This window comes from Typopeltis vanoorti, chromosome 14, assembly GCF_054136105.1.
Source record: "Typopeltis vanoorti isolate ZY-2024b chromosome 14, IOZ_Tvanoo_1.0, whole genome shotgun sequence".
Lineage (NCBI taxonomy): Eukaryota > Metazoa > Arthropoda > Arachnida > Uropygi > Thelyphonidae > Typopeltis > Typopeltis vanoorti.
In genome coordinates, this window is record NC_143562.1 from 45,481,042 (window position 1) to 45,500,752 (window position 19,711).

At 35.5% G+C, this 19,711-nt stretch overlaps 1 protein-coding gene across 1 annotated transcript in view; it reads right to left on the reverse strand.

The window, feature by feature from the left end:
* Nucleotides 1–19,711, reverse strand: part of LOC150099417 (NPC intracellular cholesterol transporter 1-like) — a 477,548-nt gene that overhangs the window by 415,016 nt on the left and 42,821 nt on the right. The window contains exon 4 of the mRNA XM_090404409.1: nucleotides 11,280–11,787. Coding sequence (XP_090260535.1) covers nucleotides 11,280–11,787 — 508 coding nt within the window. The remainder of the gene's footprint in view (nucleotides 1–11,279; nucleotides 11,788–19,711) is intronic.

The window sequence follows — 19,711 nt, forward strand, 5'->3', positions numbered from 1 at the left end:
TATGTCAGCAGAGCTAATCTAAGTGGTATGGCCACTTAAATAGAATGGATGAAGAAAAGTTAGCAAAACAGTGTTTGATGCAAAGATGGCAGGAAAGAGACCCAGAGGAAGACCATTGTCTAGATGGATTGATTCAGTCAGAACTGGCTTAGAAGCACGAATGTTAGATATGACAGCATTTTAGAAATTATGGACTTTACAACCGTGTTATAAATAACTCTTTTAATTTCCCAACATTTCGATCTTCATATTAAGATCATCATCTGGTGCATATACAAATATACAGGACAAGCTGAGTTACATTATATACAGAAAGCTAGAGAAACAATGATTTGATCACAGGTTATTCTACTGGCATGACATCTAATGAAAAAAAAAAAAAATTTACAAATTAATTAATTATTTAGAAACTACATCAAGCTAAATTCTATTTATGATGACATGAACAAACATTTCTTTCCTATAGATAGTTTTCTTTCAGTAACAATGATGTCCTATTTTTTAGCATTACAATTGTTATTTTTGATTTAGGATCCTGGATTTTCTAGTCCTGTTTATAGTTACTTTTAGAGAGGAAGATTCTGTGGGTCGAATATGTGCCCTCCATATGTTTTGATATTTAGACCATCATTATTGTTCAGATTGGGGTGGTTGATAATAATCTCACAGGCTTCCTTAAATTTGCATTCATATCATGTTTTGGTATGATGTAAACAACTAGTGCTTTTCCAGTCAATTCTATGTAAGGTGTTCGGGGCATGATCAGAAAGGCCAGCTTCACCAAAGTTATTGTATTTAATGTGTCGTTTATGTTCTTTTTGTCTGATAGGAATTGTTCGTCCTGTTTCCCCTATATGTGGTATGTTACAGGTGCAATAATGTATGGCAAAACGCTTTCTACCTACAAAAAGAAGGCACAGCCATGGGCTCGCCATTATCTCCCCGCTAACTTCTATATGGAACATTTTGAGCACCATGCTTTAGATTCCTCTCCTTTAAAACCCAAAGTCTGGTTTAGATACGTTGACAATGTTTTCTCGATCTGGTTCCATGGCCGCCAGACACTAGACACCTTCCTTAGCCTCCTAAACATCTTTAGGTGGCTAAGGAAACAACACAAACGCATACAGTTCACAACTGAGATTGAAAAACTGAACACACTTCCGTTTTTAGATACACTTTGTCACACATCTTCCTTCTGGCAATCTTTCCATCACTGTTTACTGGAAATCGACACATGTTGGCCAATATATACACATAAACTCCTACCACCACCCAATACGAAAACTAGGCGTCATTAATACTCTAAAAAACAGGGCTTTGAAGATCTGCTCCAGTGAACATGCACTGAAAGATGAATTTAAAGTTATCAGCAATACTTTTCTTTTCTAAAAAATGGTTACAGCCAAAACACTATTAACAAAATTCTCTACAAGACCTCAATAAAAAACAAAAGATAAACCAGACTACAATAAAATATAACCATTCCTTACATTAACGGGACATCAGATAAAATAAACAGAATACTACAAAAATACAACCTCAAAGCCACCTTTAAAACGCCTGCAAAATTAAAAAGCTTACTAAACTCATCCAATGAAGAACAGTGTGGCCAAAACTGAAACATTTGTGGTCTCAAGACAACCATCCCAGTGCACTCTAAATGTAAGTGGAGTCCCAATGAGCCAGGTGGAGAAGTTTAAATACCTTGGGTCCATATTCACGAATGATGAAAAATGGGACGTAGAGCTAGATACTCGAATTGGTTTAGCAAGCTCGATATTGCGGGAGCTTGGCCGTTCGGTAGTATTGAAGCGGGAGTTAAGCCAGAAGGCAAAGCTGGCTGTCTTCAATACAGTCTATGTCCCCATCCTCACCTATGGTCATGAGAGTTGGGTAATGACCGAAAGAATGCGGACACGAATCCAAGCGGCTGAAATAAGGTTCCTTCGAGGGGCTGCGGGGCTGACAAAACTCGACAGAGTCAGAAGCACTGCAATTCGGGAAACCCTCAATACTCAACCGCTGCTTCTCCGTGTTGAAAGATCACAGTTATGTTGGTACGAGCACCTGGTCAGAATGCCACAAGAGAGGCTCCCTCAGCAGGCCCTCTTTGCCAAGCCAGAGGGTGGGAGGCCATGTGGAAGGCCAAGGACTCACTGGATAAATTATATCCAAAACCTTGCGTGGACACGTTTGGGAATCCCACCAGAACACCTGAGCCGCTTGGTGGCAGAGGATCGTGACCATTGGAAGTTCCTCTTGCAGCTGTTGCCCCCACAACCCAATTAGGAAGAGTGGGCCTTGAAGATGTATGTATGTATGTACTAAACTCATCCAATGACCCACTCCCTCTGCTAGCCCACCCTGGAGTATACCGTATTTATTGCACTTGTAACATACCATATTTAGGGGAAACAGGACGCACAATTCCTATCAGACAAAAAGAACATAAACAACACATTAAATACAATAACTTTGGTGAAGCTGGCCTTTCTGATCATGCCTTGAACACCTTACATAGAATTGACTGGAAAAGCACTAGTTGTTTACATCATACCAAAACATGGTATAAATGCAAATTTAAGGAAGCCTGTGAGATTATTATCAACCACCCCAATCTGAACAATAATGATGGTCTAAAAATCCCAAACATATGGAAGGCACATATTTGACCAACAGAATCTTCCTCTCTAAGAGTAACTATAAATAGGACTGTAGAAAATCCAGGATCCCAAATCAAAAATAACAAGTGTAATGCTAAAAAATAGGACATCATTGTTACTGAAAGAAAACTATCTATAGGAAAAAATATGTTTGTTCATGTTATCATAAATAGAATTTAGCTTGATGCAGTTTCTAAATAATTAATTTGTAATTTTTTTTTTTCACTAGATGTCATGCCAGTGGAATAACCTGTGATCAAATCATTGTTTCTCTAGCTTTCTGTATATAATGTAACTCAGTTTGTCCTGTATATTTGTATATGCACCAGATGATGATCTTAATATGAAGACTGAAATGTCGGGAAATTAAAAGCGTTATTTATAACATGGTTGTAAAGTCCATAATTTCTAAAATGACTCTCATATCTAACATTCGTGCTTCTAAGCCACTTCTGACTGAATCAATCCACCTAGACCTTGGTCTTCCTCAGGGTATCTTTCCTGCCATCTTTGCATCAAACACCTGTTTTGCTAACTTTTCTTCACCCATTCTATTTAAGTGGCTATACCACCTTAGATTAGCTCTGCTGACATATTTTTGAATGCTAATTCAAGTTCCTTTCTAATATCTTTATTTTTAATATGATTCTGTTATTGTTGCTATCGATTCACTGCCTTAACTTTTCTCAGAACCCTCATATCTGTGGTCTCTGGTGGTCTTTGATCAAGTGTTTTTTTTCTAACCCAACTCTGAGATCCATAACTTAAAACTGGTTTAAATGTGGTCTTGTATCCTGCTAGTTTAGTGTTTTAACTAATTTCTCTATTATAAACATATAAATTTATTCAGCTGACTACCCACCATACCAGTTTTGCTTGTTCTGTTTGCTATGTCCAGATTTAACCTGCCATCTTCACTAAAAACTATGCCTAAATAGCTGAAATATTTCACTTGTTTTATAAGATCTCCATTCAGAATGCAGCTGAAGTTTTCTGTGCTCCTGCCTATTTGGATAGTTTTAGTCTTTTTATTGCTGATTTTCACGCCAAATTTGTTATAGCTGTTAATCAATTTAGTTAGTGAATCCTGGAGACTTGCCCTAGATGTGTTTAGGAGTACAGCATCATCTGCAGAAAGCTAAGTTTAAAATGTCCAATGCTAATATCAGGCTTGATGCCACTTTTTTTGAAGATCGAAACGTTGGGAAATTAAAATAGTTATTTATAGCACTGTTGTAAAGTCCATAATTTCTAAAATGATGCTAATCACTGCAACATTAAAAGAAAGGATTAGATATGACAGTATTTCAGTGCTCACAAGTAATAAATTGATTTGGAGGAAAATTGTTGATCGGAGATTAATAATAATATGAATTTAATCATGTAGTGCTGTCACAGTAACCTGAACACCCCTATATCAGGTACATATCAGGAAATCAATGATGATGATGAGATCTCGAAAAGGCTTATGACAAGACGCCAAGTGGAAAGCTCTTCAAATGCTACAGTTGTATGGTGTAAATGTGACATTATATCAAGCAATACATAGTCTCTATTTGAGTTGTAAATCAGTAGTTAGAATTGGAGGAGGTACAGAAAGATGGTTTGATGTTAAGTCAGGTGTGCAATAAGAATATACATTATCTCCACAGTTATTCATCTATATCGATCACTGTATGAAGGAAAGCGGTATTAAAATTGATATCAAAATTGGAGATGTTAATCTCAGATCTTTACTTCATGTAGATGATGTTATACTCGTAAATAAATCCAAGACAAGCCTGCAGGAATCCATAACCAAATTGAATAACTGCTGTAATTAATTTAGTATGAAAATCAGCATTAAAAAGAAAAAGACAATGAAAAACAGGTAGAAACATTGAAAACATCAACTGCATCCTGAATGGAGAACCTATAGAACAAAACATTTCAGCTATTTAAGCACAATTTTTGGTGAAGATGGCAAATTAAATTTGGAAATACAGTATCTCTGCTACTGCTGTATTGTGAAACAGTCTTCTCCCTTGTGTGTTTCCAAGGAATACAATACACAGCCTTTAAATTATATGTAAACAAGTTTCTCCTTTCCCAAGCCACTATCTATACACAGTACTAACATACTATAGGTTGATTAACCAACTTTAGTGTATGGGCTTAACATAAAAAAAAAGAAATTAACAAAGCTGGTATGGTAGGAAGTCAAATGAATGAATAATTTTATATGGAATAAGAGAGAATAGCCAAATCACTAAACTAGCCGTATACAAGACAGTGTTCAAACCTGCAATAAAATTCTTGATCAAAGAATGGAGACCACAGCTATGAGAGACCTGAGAAAAATTATGAGACTGAATAGATGGCATCAGTAGCAGTAGCATTTTAAAAATGAGGATATTAAGAAAGACCTTGACATTGTTAGCATTCAGGAATGTGTTAGCAGAGCTAATCTCAGGTGCTATGGCCAGTTAACCAGAATGAGACAGGAAAGATTAGCTAAACAATAGTTCTTTGCAAGTATGGCAGGAAAAAGACCCAGAGGAAGTTCAAAATGTAGGTGAATTAGATGGCAGAAATATAAGATCTGAAAATATTGGAATGCTGACAGAAACAGGCTGATTTGGAGGAAAATTATTGATATGAAGTTAGTAATGATGTAACTGTCCATGTAGTAATATTATAAGATCCAGTACATCCCAAGTTCGTACTTAAAAAACTTGATGATGGAAACTTGGGGTTCTTCCAAAATGGGTCTTTAGTTTTTTGGTGTTTTCATCTCAGCTTGTGATAATCTCCTAGTAAGTGGTTTGATCTTGCAATAGAAAGGAATTTTTTATATTTGTACTCAGTAGAGTTCATGATTACTGCAGCTTTTTTTTTTTTTTGCTTTAGTAATGGTGAACTTGGTTGTTACTTCTCAAAGATTTTAAGACCTTGATTTCAGATGCATATAAGTTTAGGAAAGGAAGTTTGGTGCTTAGGAGACTTTTAGAAGAAGTATATTAGCATAATCACTTGAAAGGATGGGCAAGTTCCTCTAAATGTTATGCAAGAAATCTAGATATGAAATTTTTTATGCACCATAGCAAAAAATTATGTCCTCTGGGAAGTACTGAAGTTTTGCATGAAGATACCATCCAGATATGCTGATACAACTCATCTGTTTGTTGCAGGTTGAACTTGGTTTTTTTGAAGCGAGTCAAACTTGAAGTCGAGGATGTGCCTATTTTTAATGTAAGATCATTGAAGAGACTTTCTAGACATGTTTAAAACCATGCTGAAAAGTATGATGCAAGGATGTCTTGCATCAAACGCGGTACTTATACAACAGTTTCGATAAAAACACGGTCTAAAAATTGTAGTAACCCTTTATCTTTTGTGTGTACCTGTATCACACATATAGTTATAAGTAGCGAATTTCTATTATTGGAAATACCCTTTAGCAAGCATGTACATCAATTGTTTACCATATAAAGTGTTTATTGTTGAAAATTGTCTTTGTTTTCTGCCAGGAAAGTGCATTAAAAATGATGTGTGTTAATCGCAAGCTGAATACTTTATTTTCTGGTGAGTGAACATATATAATTAATATGTAATGCTTTTTTTTATGTAAAAAATTTATTTTTACAGTAATAGCCACAAACCGCAATGAAAGGAAAAAACGAATATTGAAAAATGTTGAAAGTTTATTTTTCATTTGTTTAGACTATAATAAATTTAGTTTAATCCTTTATCCAAGCGTGAGCAAACACAGTTTGCACCTGAAAGTATCTTCAGGACTGTGGTAAGGTAGTACAACACCGGGAAACTCGTTGCAAAGGTGGAACAAGCTGACATCTCCTATAGGTAGAGATGACCTTGCTAATGCTTCTGCCTGGTATCTCCACTTGGGCCTGGCTCCCACTGAAGAGACCTCAATAAAGGTCGAAACTAGTCTGGCCCTTCCCTTAATGCATAACATTATACATATCTGCAAGGAGATGTGTTTTGCATTACGGGAGATACTGAGATAGGAATGCTGTCAGCTTGCTCCACCTTTGCAACGAGTTTCCCAGTGTTGTACTACCTTACCCCAGTCCTAAAGATACTTTCAGGTGCAAACTGTGTTTGCTCACACTTGGATAAAGGATTAAACTAAATTTATTATACAATATTGAAAAGAAAATTCATTTCTTTCAAAGAAAAAATTAAAATCATGGATCGGTCGAAAAATGGAGAAAAACCAGGAGTTGTTGCAAGGACAAAAAATAAAAGAAAAAAAAAAAAAAAATTCTCCTCATTGCCTTGCAAACATCCTTTTTATTCAGCTACCAGAGATGACCTCTTGTTTCCCCACCACCACCACCACTGCCACCTTTATCCATTCTATGAAAAATCTCATCCCCATTAATTAATCTGGATGAGATTACACCTCACCAACATATATTTCAGTCATATTTCTCTTCTATGCAATTTGCATTCCCTCAATCTGTCCTCATACTTAATATTCCAGAGACCAGAAATAACCTCATGTAATCATCATGCAATGAGTATTTTACAACATCCCTTCATGTTTTAAACCAGGTAACCAAAATCTGTGCACAGTAATCCATATCATATGGTCTGATCAAAGTTTTATATAATGGAATCATAACATCCTTACTTCTATATGTCAGTGTCCTATGCACCATTGCTATAATCAGTTGCACTGCCCTCACAAGTTTAGCAAAATATCCTAGATGTCAAGTCCCTATCCCCCATCACCCCATATCATTCATCTCTCTACCTCCTATAAGACATCCTGCACCAGTCTTATACTCTGAATCCCATCTTTCAAAATCTTACAATTTACTAAATTGATTAAAAGCATGTTAGTTGCAAGTCTTTCGGTAGAATTTTATTTGAAGTCAGTATTTGTGATCTGTCTTAATGACATCGAAAATTTAAAATTCAATCAAACAAACACCTCTCATGTAATTGAAAATTGGGACAAATGTTAGGACAACTGTTTTTAGTTAGATACTGTGTTTCACAGTACAACAAATGGTTTTGCTCGAGTCTATGCAGCATAGTTTCTGTGGGAGGGGACGCGATTCATTAGGCAGTGCCATTTTTATCCCAGTTGTCTCTAATTGCACTGTTTGTTGTCAGATATATTACACAGACTGCATTGTCTCTATACCTTATTCAGTGATTCGATAAAACTACTTGTTTTTCTGGTGTCTGCAGTATAGTGGCTGTTGGGAAGGGCATGTTGTTCATTATATAAGAACAGCTGCTTTCCAAGTCTTCAGACAGTATACACTTAGAGAGTAAAAATTTATCTATTCCTAGCTGAAAATGAATCCTTCTGTATTCTATAAAAAGAATGTATCTTATGAAAGCCAACAAACTAGAAATATATGTGGGAAATCCACATGTGGGAAAATCCAAATTTTCAAAGATGTAGTGAATAATTCGGATGATGATTTTAATTAGGTATTGTATTTACAGAACAGTTCCTCATCTGATGAAGAAGAATTTTCACAAAGTAAGGTTTTTGAATTTTCAGTTTCAAACAAATTGAATCTGGTAAGTAATGTGGCAGTACAGGTTCAGGAGAGAAGATGAGCTACTTTTACCACTTGATGCAGAAACTCCATCTGCAGTATACTCTGAGTTTCTAACTGATGACCTAATGGAATTTATACTAAGGAAACTAACAGATATGCAGATCAGTTGCTTCTCTACAACTCAGGATTATGAAACACCAGATAGACAAGAGAATTCTAAGAAATGGATACCCATATCCAAAAAAAAATATAAAGAAATTTTTTGGAATACTATTGCTTATTGGGATAATACATTTTCCAAAAATAAGTTTGTACTGGTCGAAAAATTCCATGTATACAAACTAGAGAATAAAGAATGCAATGTGCAGGCAGAGGTTTCTGCAAGTGCTGAAGTATTGGCATTTTTGTAACAATGACATGGAGACTAGTAATTATCTCTATAAAATGCGAGATCACTGAAAGTATTTTTATTCATGCCTTTTCTTCCTCTTACTTATACCTGCTATTCTTTACATCTTTTAGTAAATCAAGTATAGTAACTAATAATCAAATATAATTATTGCTTTTTAACATATTCTGAAAAGAATATTCCTTTTCACATATCCTTCCTCCCCCCACAATGCAGGATTAGTTACAATCGAAGAAACTGTCATGAAAAGCGGCACATCCAACAACACAGAAATAAAATTCTTGGTAATTTTGCTCACTTCACCAGATGGTTAGGTTCACAGTGAGCAAGCTACCATCACCCTGATGCGAATGTGTTAAATAACTGTATATCACAATTTAAACCTTTACCAATATCATTTAGATCTAAAGTAAACAACAACAGCTCTAAAATCACTACTAATAACTTTCCTCTTCTGGGATATTGATCTCCCATAAAACAACTTGCTGGTACCAATCAGACAAACGCTCTCCAATCCAACATTCTAATCTACTATCCAACTGCATCTGATCAAATTTAATTGCCAGTTCTTATGTGGTAATCAATCAAAGGCTTTTGCAAAATCTAAATACACCACTGTGTATGCATCTCCCTTCTCCAATGCATTTGTCATCTCGTTATAATAAGTAAGTAAACTGCTAAAACACAATATTCCTTTAGCAAAACCATGCTGTCCATCCAAGAGAATGCTGCTGTTGTCAATCCAGTCCTGGTCCTCAAAACCTACAAAGTGTGTGTGTGGTCAGGGCAGAACTTTAGACCAATCTAAGACTCGTGTTAAAAAAAGTAAGTTAAAGCTGCTATTAGCTTTCTGGAATATTCCCTCAAGACAATTGGTGACAAGGATCAGGAGATTAAATAAATTGGTGTGAAATGAATGACAGAGGAGGTAAAGAATGCAATCTGGAAGAAAAAGGCATTGTGGATGTGGCACAAGATGAATGGCAATCAGTTCCATGAGGAATACAAAGACCAAGCAAGAAAAGTGACTTGCTTTCTAAGGGTAGCAGAAGTGCAGTATGAGCTGCAGTTAGCTAATGAGGCCAAAAGAAATCCAAAGGAGTTTTTTCAATACATGGCCAGTAGAAGGAGTGATAAGGGTGATTATGGAAGGATGATACTGGTTAGTGACAGTAGTAGAATGATAACCTCTGAGGCTGTACTAGAGATGTTAAGTACAATAGGAAGGAGGAGCCACCTGAAGGTCTTCTGATATAGGTTTCCCAAGTTTGGGCAGTCTCATGCAACCAAATTTGTTGAGGTTTGGATTGTCTCTTAGGGCTGAGGCTGATTCCATGAAAAGTCTTTCATATTTGAATTTACTACGGTGTATTATCGTGGCTTTCTTCCACCGTATTCTATGGCGGGTGTCCAGCACATGGTCTTCAAGACCAGAGTAGCTGTATTGGTGAAACTGGATGTAGTCCTTGTGTTTTGAAATTCTGGTATTAGCTGTCCTGCCTGTTTGACCAAAGTAGGACAGCTTACAGCTGCAAGGGACCTGGTATACACCAGACAGGTCTGGGGGGGGGGGAGGTTGTTCTTTAGTAGAGCGGATAAGGGATGCCAATTTTTTTATATGGACTGTAACAAGACGTTAAGTCATATTTTTTTAGGATTTTTGTAATTTTTTCCGAGGTGCCTCAGACATAGGGTATGGTGATGGATTTAGAGTAATCCTTGTTGTGTGTGGGGTGGTGGTGGTGGTGGGGGGGGTTATTGGTTTCAATATTTTTTGGATTTTTTTTTTGGGGGGGGGGGTTAGCCATTGGCTGAGAAAGTGTTGAGAATGTGGTTTAGCTCTGTGGTTAGAGCATTGTCATTTGAACAGATAATTTTAGCCCTGTTGTGTAGTGTCTTAATGACTCCATATTGTTGTGAAGGGGGGAGGGGGGATTGTTGGTGAATGTATCTGCCTGGGACTACATCTGGTTTCACCAATACAGCCGCTCTGGTCTTGCAGACCATGCACTGGATACCTGCCATAGAATATGGTGGAAGAAAGCCACGATAATACACCATAGTAAATTCAAATATGAAAAGCTTTTCATGGAATCAGCCTCAGCCCTAAGAAACAATCCAAATCTCAACAAATTTGGTTACATGAGACTGCCCCAAATTTGGGAAACCTACATCAGAAGACCCCTCAGCCCAATTGCCCAAGAATACCAGCATTGCCCGCTAAGGGGCACCATCAGGACTTTTAGGAGAAAGAATAGCTTCCTGCTTCGTCCTCATTTACTGTTTGTTGTGTTTGCGTGCACGTGTCTTGTTTTTAAGTTCCTGTGAAAATGGCAACGTTGCCGAAATATTGGAAGTGTATTAAAATTTATTTTAATGTATATCCTAGTATATGTTGTAATTTCCTTAAGCTATTTAGTGAAAAAAAAAATCATGTGAACTATATAGTACTATCATAGCATCTTTCTTGATCAGGAATTATGAAATAGTACTGTCATAGTATCTTGTACTATATCAGGAATTATGATAAAATAATGATAATTATAATAATAATCATAATGGAACAGTTCTAGAACAGCTCTTTCATTTTTTTAATTTCTTGTGAAGGACATTTAATTTCATATTCTATAAGGAAAAAAAAAAGGAAAAAGTGATCAAAAGTTTGGTATCACTTACCATTTCTTCTGAAAATTGCATATAATACAAAACCCGTTACTGTGATCACAAAAAGAAAGAGATAAACTGCAGTCATCACTATCCACATTCCAGGTAATCCAGCAATAGTCCAGTGTTTTGATGGTGGTGGAAGAGATGGTGGTATGCAAGGACAGTCAACACATGAACATGGTCCAAATCCTAATCCTGGAGACTGGGAGCATGGTGTTATGGTATTATTCATTGGATAGTAAACTGTGATGTTATTTATAACAACATTCTTATCAGTATAAATAAAATTAATTTGAAATGGTGATGTACCATGCGTTCCTATATAACTTAACCAATGACGAGGAGTGCAATCAGATCCCCATTCACCACACAATGCAGTAATCGCTCGTTTATTTCCAAATGCCAATCTCACATTTTTGCAAGAATCAAACATCCCAGAAGCAAATACATTTGTAATATAAAACTTCAGTTCTGAAACCATGCTCTGATTGTCTCTTCCAGAAGTCATCTCTGTAACCTGTAAGAGATAGTTGAAAAAAAAAAAAATAATAATAATAAAGAAATATAAATGAAAAGATCTAAAATCCATAACTTATTAAAGAAATTATTAACTGAATACAAGTTTTAGAATTAGCATATTTATAATTACATTTAAATCTCTATGATCCTGATAATGTTTACGTGGATCTTTAATAAAAACATTGAGCCATCACTCAATCAAATAAACACTATCCAGATGACAAGAATTTTGATTATACTATATTTATTTAATCTATACAAATATATAATAAAATTAAATTCCCTTAACTGAGCCATTAATGAACTGGGGATGTGCAATATTTAGTCTCTCCTGGTGAAGTCAACCCCACCTCTTTGTGAAATTTCCTGTTTCCAAAAACAGGAGCTCTGGTAAGGTGGGTATTGCTGCCTTATAAGCATATCTTCCCTAATTGAAGAAAACCAGACCTGTAGGGTAGTAGACAACTGGTGAAGTACCACCACCATTCTGCTTATTGCAAGTGTGAAATAGCTCCTGCCACATTTTGTCTACAGAGTAAACGTCTTCTACCCTTTCTTCTCACATGACTTTCTGGTGACTGCCTGCTAGGCATTCTCAACACTGTTAATGAGGGTATAGTAGTAAAGTGATTTCTGTAGGCTAGCCACTACATAATATACAGGCCCAAATCTAACAGTAATCAATCTTAAGCCTTCCAAATCAATCACCTGACAAACTTATACCTACAAAGAAATTTGGAGGTATAAGTATATACATAAATATATACACAAGTATGTAATACAAAAAATAACAAAAATACACAAAAAAGGCCAAAATAACAAAAATACTAAAAAATCTCCAAAAAAACAAAATTTCATTTATTCATTCATTTCATCAACGATTACTACATTCATACAAATCAAAACCTAGTCTACTATTCTCAACTGAACTCCAACTGGCATTCTCCATGACTGTGCTCACTTCAGCTATCTAACTACATCTTGCATGATGCTTTCGTATATAGGAATGTGCATTTTCTTCATATCAGACATCCCTACCTAAAAGTTCATGGAATTGCCTGCTTTGCAATCTGTAGTTTTCATCTGCTGTCTTGTTTTATGAATTTAAGAAGAGACAATAATGGTTAATAATCAAGGAAATCAAATATAACAGTCCTCAGTTCAGTGAGAGCATTTACAAGGCAAGATAAATTTTATTGACTAAAATGGATCTCAGCAAAACAAAAAGCTGTGAACATTCAATAAAGAAATATACAGTGGATTCCAGTTAATTGGAGCAGTGATTATTAACTGGAGGACCACAAAAAATGTATAGAAAATTTCTAGTTTTTAAAAGTTTGAAATCTCTTAAAATAATTATTTTTTGCTCTTTATTTTACTTTGTTTCAATATCGTTTTGTATTAGTAATCTGAATTATGCAGTTTAATGCAGTAGTTCTTTTGTGGTGGCACCAAAGTCGACTTTTGGCTACCGGCAACACTGCCAATCGTGAAATCCGTCTACTGGACATGTGATAGAAGTGATTATCTAAAGTTTTAAACAACGCTACTACGAATGCATAGAACTTAACGTTGTTAAGTGCTACTTGAGTGAGTATTCTTTGTAAACTTTCAGTGCTGTAATACTGATTTGTTATTTCTTAAAATCTACCCCTTATAAAATGAGCAAACAAAGAACATTATTTGATTTCCTAAATATACCTGGTAGTTCAAAAAGAACATGTGAAAGCAGTGATAGCGATAATTCCATGGATAATATAAACGCATGTGAACCAGAAAATAATGCCAGTCATAAATGTAAAAAAATAAGTAAAAACAAATAAAGGAAATATGATACTAGTTATATAAAATCTGGATTTATTAGTGTAGAAATGGATGAAATTCAAAAACCACAAACCTCTCAAAATAAATGTCTGAAACCAAATAAATTAAGAAGGCATTTAGAAACAAAGCATCAGCAATATAAAGATAAGTCAGTAGAGTTTTTTATAAGAAAAAAGGATGAACTGAAAAATCATAAGTCCTCCATGAATGCAATAACTGATAGAAATAAATCATTAGTAAAAGCTTCGTAAAGAAGGAAAGTTTGGTCTCCAATTTTGGATACAAAGCCGAAGGGAATATCCACACCTGTTTTACCATTGCCATTCAAAAATTTGTTGCCTTTTGTTTCTACACATTTGTGTGAAAGGGACTTTCCACAATGGTAAATATTAAAACAAAACAATGAAATTTACTCCAAATGGACTCCTGCATGCAAATAGCATTGAGTAACACAACTGAGGCAAGAATAGACAAATTAGTAGAGAGTGTTCAACAACAGGGGTCTCATTAAAATACATTTAAGTAAAGGTGATTTCTGTTTTCTGATTTTTTGCCATTACAATCAGTAAGTAAAACCACTATTTTTTTTTTTTTTAAAGTTGAATTATTATTATGTTACTACAAACTTGCTGCAAAAATATTTTAGGATACTTAGGAGAGGCCATGACTACTAAAAGGTTAAGAACTACTGAATTGGGTCATTGGTAAATCGGAGCAGCCATTTATTTTGGACAAATATTGAACAACAGAAACAAATCGAGAATATAACCCAAAGTTGCTTCACTTATTTGGGCCACCTTGCTGCTTTATCGTTATAGTGGCTGTGGACAGTGCCATATGTAGTGAGTTGCATACAGACTGTTGCTGTCAATCAGCACCAGGATACAAGTAGAGATGACATGCGTATTTTGACAGTATAACAATTCTACTTACAGTGAGTGCTAGGTAGCGTACTGTTGATTAAAACATGTGTGTGTTAATTTTTTAGTATAAAGTGTACAAACAGTTCAGCGATTTATTTATTATTTTCTGTTTTTGTTTTTATAAGGCCTGTCAAGATGCCAAGGAAAGATCCAATGTTAGCAGATAAAATCATCTTACTTGACAAAATAAAATGCCAACCATCTAACAACACCAGTCATCAGCTGGCAGAGTTAAATGGTGTTCCAAAATCTACAATTAGCACATTTCTTAGGCCAGCAGGACAAATTGCGAGAAGAATGGGCATCATGGAAAACAAGTAAAAACCCAAAAATGAAAGCGGAAGGCAAAAATCCAGATGTTGAGGAGGCACTCAATCAATGGTTCTTTATTGTAGCTGGACAAGACATGAATGTTAAATGCTAAAAACCAAATCAGAAGAGTTAATTAGAAAGCTAGATCATGTAAGCTTTAAAGCTACAGATGGATGGTTAGCGCGATGAAAAACCAGACATGAAATAAAATTTAAGACGGCACATGGTGAGAAGGACAGTGCTGATACTGCGAGCGCTTAACGGCGGAAATCAACTAAACTACATGAATTGCTGCAGAAGTCTAGTGCTGATGAAACAGGTCTGTTTTGCCATGCCACACCAAATGGCTCCCTGAGCTATAAACTAGCAGTGCTGCCAAGTTAAAAAAAAGCAATGCATTGCATTACCATGTTGTGCTGCTGTAACATGGGAAGTGACAAATGGAAGCTGTTGGTTATCGGAAAACGTGTCAACCCTCGATGCTTTAAAGGGCTCAGAAAGGACAGTTTGCAAATTCTGTATTATGGATGACTTCTATTATTTTACAGGAACAACTAACAAGCTGGGATGCAGAATTGCAATGAAATTCAAGAAAAATTCTTCTGCTTCTGGACAACTGTGCAGTGCATCCTCAATTAGATTGTTTGAAAAACATTCAACTTGAATTTCCTCCTGCTAATACCAAATCTCTGATACAGTCTCACCAGACATAGGAATCGAAAATTTTGAAGATGTATCGCAGAAGGTTGGTACACTACATCCTTGAAACAATTGAAAACAAAAAAATCTACTAACATCTTCAACAGCCAAAGAAATAAGCACAAAGGTTACCATTTTGCAGCCAGTACATTCCATAAAAATGGCAATGGGCAAGTCATATTGCAAAAAATAACACTGCAAAATGGATAAAGTTGATATCTGAATAGTATCCCAGAGATAGAAAGAGAGCTACAGGAAGATCAAGGAGATGGTGGGTGGATTAGATTAAAGAGATGGCTAGTCAGTGGCATACAAAAGCTCAGGATAAGACTGAATGGAGGACTTTGGGGGAGGCTGTTGGCAGTGGATAGAAAGTAGCTATATAAATGTATTATTATATTCTTATTATTGTCTTGTGCAATAAAACTTAAAAAAAAAAAAAAAAAAAACTCAACATGTGCTCAACATTGATGGGGGGGGGGGGGGGGTACTCTAAACACTTGGAAAGATGAGAGGATCTGACAGTCTGTGATTTGTCTCAGGAAAGTGGAAACATTGTTCAGGGGTCTAGACGCTTCTAATTTTGTATTATTTTTAGGACAGAGCTTAGTCTGTTGTAGTATGTATAATTCAATGGGGGGAAGGGATTCTTTTAGGAGTTTAGTCAGTGAGTTTTGTAACTATTGTGTTTGAAGGACATATGTTGAGTCGGTTGATCTAGAATCAGTGCTGAACTTCAGGATAATATTTGCTCTGGTCTAAAGGCTGAAGTTTTGAAAAGTACAAGTTTCTGTACAAGATAGTGATGTGAAGTGGCATGGTATCTGTCTTTGTGTATGAAACTAGAACTACTTATTTTCCTTCTTTGGCAGTAAAACCAATTTCAGGATGGCTGTTGTTAAGGAACAGCAAAATGTTTGATCCCTCTAGATCTTGCACTTTATGCAAGAAGGGAATGAAGTTCTTTATCTGAATTACATACCTGTGCTATTGTGTTCAGTTGCAGTCTAGAAAGAAATATGTCAGAGTACACTCAATAAATTTCTCAAAAATAATTGTTAGGGAAAATATGCTTCTTTGGTAGATACCTACATATAATTAACTTCTTTAGGGATCTTTAGGGATACTGACACATACGTACGTTTAGTTTTTTAAATAAAAACATGGTCAACAAAAAGGTATACTGCAAGTTTATCTATTTTTTAAACATTAACTTTTTGTGATAATTTCCTTTTTTCATAAAATTTTGTGTAATTGGGGAAAAGTGTTCTAGTCCCGATGTGTCCTAATCCACTGTACTAGAGTCTACTATACTACTTCTAATCTTTGGAACAATATATATTCTAGACAGAACAAGTTTGAGGTTCTTCCATGAACTATTCAATTAATCTAACTTCTAGAGTGATTACAAAATATCTTCAAGCCTTACTCCCCTGGAATTAAAAATGATGATCCTGAATGAACTTCTCTATTGACAGAAATCATATATGTATGTCTACTGATCAGACAACTTCTTCAATCTCCATACTATGACCTAAAGGATTTAGGAGATAAGACTGAGCTTCTGAATAAGTGGAATCAACACAAAGAGAAGACAATTAAGAACAATAAAAATATTTAAAAGACAAGTGGATGAAACCACAGAACATTTAGTAGCTGAATGCTATTTTCGTTGTATTAATCCAGTTTACAACTGCGGATATACTAATATATCCACTTGATGAAATTAACCAGAAAAATTCTTTAATTCAATGTAATTATCAGAGTAACTACTCAAGGTTCTTTGCGAGAGAAAGATAAAAGCAATACTTTTGAACTCTTCAATATTAAAAATGATTTGTCATTTACATCAGTACTGAAAATTGCAGTAAATACTAAGAGGATTTCAAAAGTTGAATTGGATTTAAACGATACTGATGCGAACACAGATTGAAAAGAAAATAACTATTTATTAACTTAAAAGCTAATATTTCGCTGGTATTATATCCAGCATCTTCAGAGCACACAAAACAGTTTGTTACAAATGCGAGACAACCACAATTCGGTGTAACAGTGCGGCTAGTGAGTAATTGCAGCGTGCAACACAAGACTAAAGTCCTAATATGGTGCCATCTAAGTTATATATATTAAAAAACATTAGTCCAAAGTTTTGAAAAAAAATATAGTAGTCCAAACAGTAGTCCTTGAAAGTTTTGAAAAATAGTAGTCCAAAGTTTTGAAAAAAATAAAATTAAAATAAATAAATATTAATTTAGTCTTAGGATGACTGCCTCCCAAATCTTTGGTAGATTTATACAACCATACTTGTTAAGGTTTGGAGTAAGGCTTCTGTGCAGTACTTTTGTTTTTTCTAATTGATCCTGTGTGCTGGGGTATTTGTGTTCACTGAGGCAGATGTCCACAGTTCTTCCTGTCTGTCCATAGTAGGCTCAATGAGCACTTCATAGACTCCTGGATGTGATAAAGGACTGGATCTGCCCTTAGGTGAACGGATGACAGTTGCCAATTTCACATAAGGTTTAAATACGGTGCTCAGTTGGTGTTTGCTAAGCACCCTAGATCTTTTCAGATGTGCCTAAAAATGTATTCAATGTGTCTGGGCCATGTGGCCAAATAGCAAACACATCATCAACATAGAGTAGCCAGAGACTAGGTTTGAAAGTGACTGTATTGATAGCTAGCTTTTCCAGATGTTCTATGTAGAAGTTGGCTGTCATTTACATCAGTACTGAAAATTGCAGTAAATACTAAGAGGATTTCAAAAGTTGAATTGGATTTAAACGATGCTGATGCGAACACAGATCGAAAAGAAAATAACGATTTATTAACTTAAAAGCTAATATTTCGCTGGTATTATATCCAGCATCTTCAGAGCACACAAAACAGTTTGTTACAAATGCGAGACAACCACAATTCGGTGTAACAGTGCGGCTAGTGAGTAATTGCAGCGTGCAACACAAGACTAAAGTCCTAATATGGTGCCATCTAAGTTATATATATTAAAAAACATTAGTCCAAAGTTTTGAAAAAAAATATAGTAGTCCAAACAGCAGTCCTTGAAAGTTTTGAAAAAAATAAAATTAAAATAAATAAATATTAATTTAGTCTTAGGATGACTGCCTCCCAAATCTTTGGTAGATTTATACAACCATACTTGTTAAGGTTTGGAGTAAGGCTTCTGTGCAGTACTTTTGTTTTTTTCTAATTGATCCTGTGTGCTGGGGTATTTGTGTTCACTGAGGCAGATGTCCACAGTTCTTCCTGTCTGTCCATAGTAGGCTCAATGAGCACTTCATAGACTCCTGGGTGTGATAAAGGACTGGATCTGCCCTTAGGTGAACGGATGACAGTTGCCAATTTCACATAAGGTTTAAATACGGTGCTCAGTTGGTGTTTGCTAAGCACCCTAGATCTTTTCAGATGTGCCTAAAAATGTATTCAATGTGTCTGGGCCATGTGGCCAAATAGCAAACACATCATCAACATAGAGTAGCCAGAGACTAGGTTTGAAAGTGACTGTATTGATAGCTAGCTTTTCCAGATGTTCTATGTAGAAGTTGGCTAAAGGACGAAAAAAAAAAAGGGGGGGGGGGGATATTTTCCCTTTCCATGTAAAATAACCTGCCTGTCCTGTGAATTTAAATAGCTGAAATATATCAGGGGGAAATTGTGAATTTAGTAAGTTAAGTGTTTCAGTCAATGGTACATTAGTAAATAGTGAGGTGATATCAATACTCACCATTAGGTCTGAACTATTTAAGGTGCAGTTTTCTAAAATACTTTTTAGGGGTAGAATTTTTAACAAAAGAGGGAAAAACAATTCTCCCTCTTTTGTTAAAAAAACACCTAAAAAGTATTTTAGAAAACCGCGCGGTGAGTTTTTATATCACCTCACTATTTACTAATGTACCTTTGACTAAAACACTTAACTTACTAAATTCACAATTTCTCCCTGATATATTTCAGCTATTTAAATTCACAGTACAGGCAGGTTATTTTACAAGGAAAGGGAAAATATACAAACAATGAGATGGGACAGCTATGGGATTCCCCCCCCCTTAGCCAACTTCTACATAGAACATCTGGAAAAGCTAGCTATCAACACAGTCACTCTCAAACCTAGTCTCTGGCTACTCTATGTTGATGTGTTTGCTATTTTGCCAC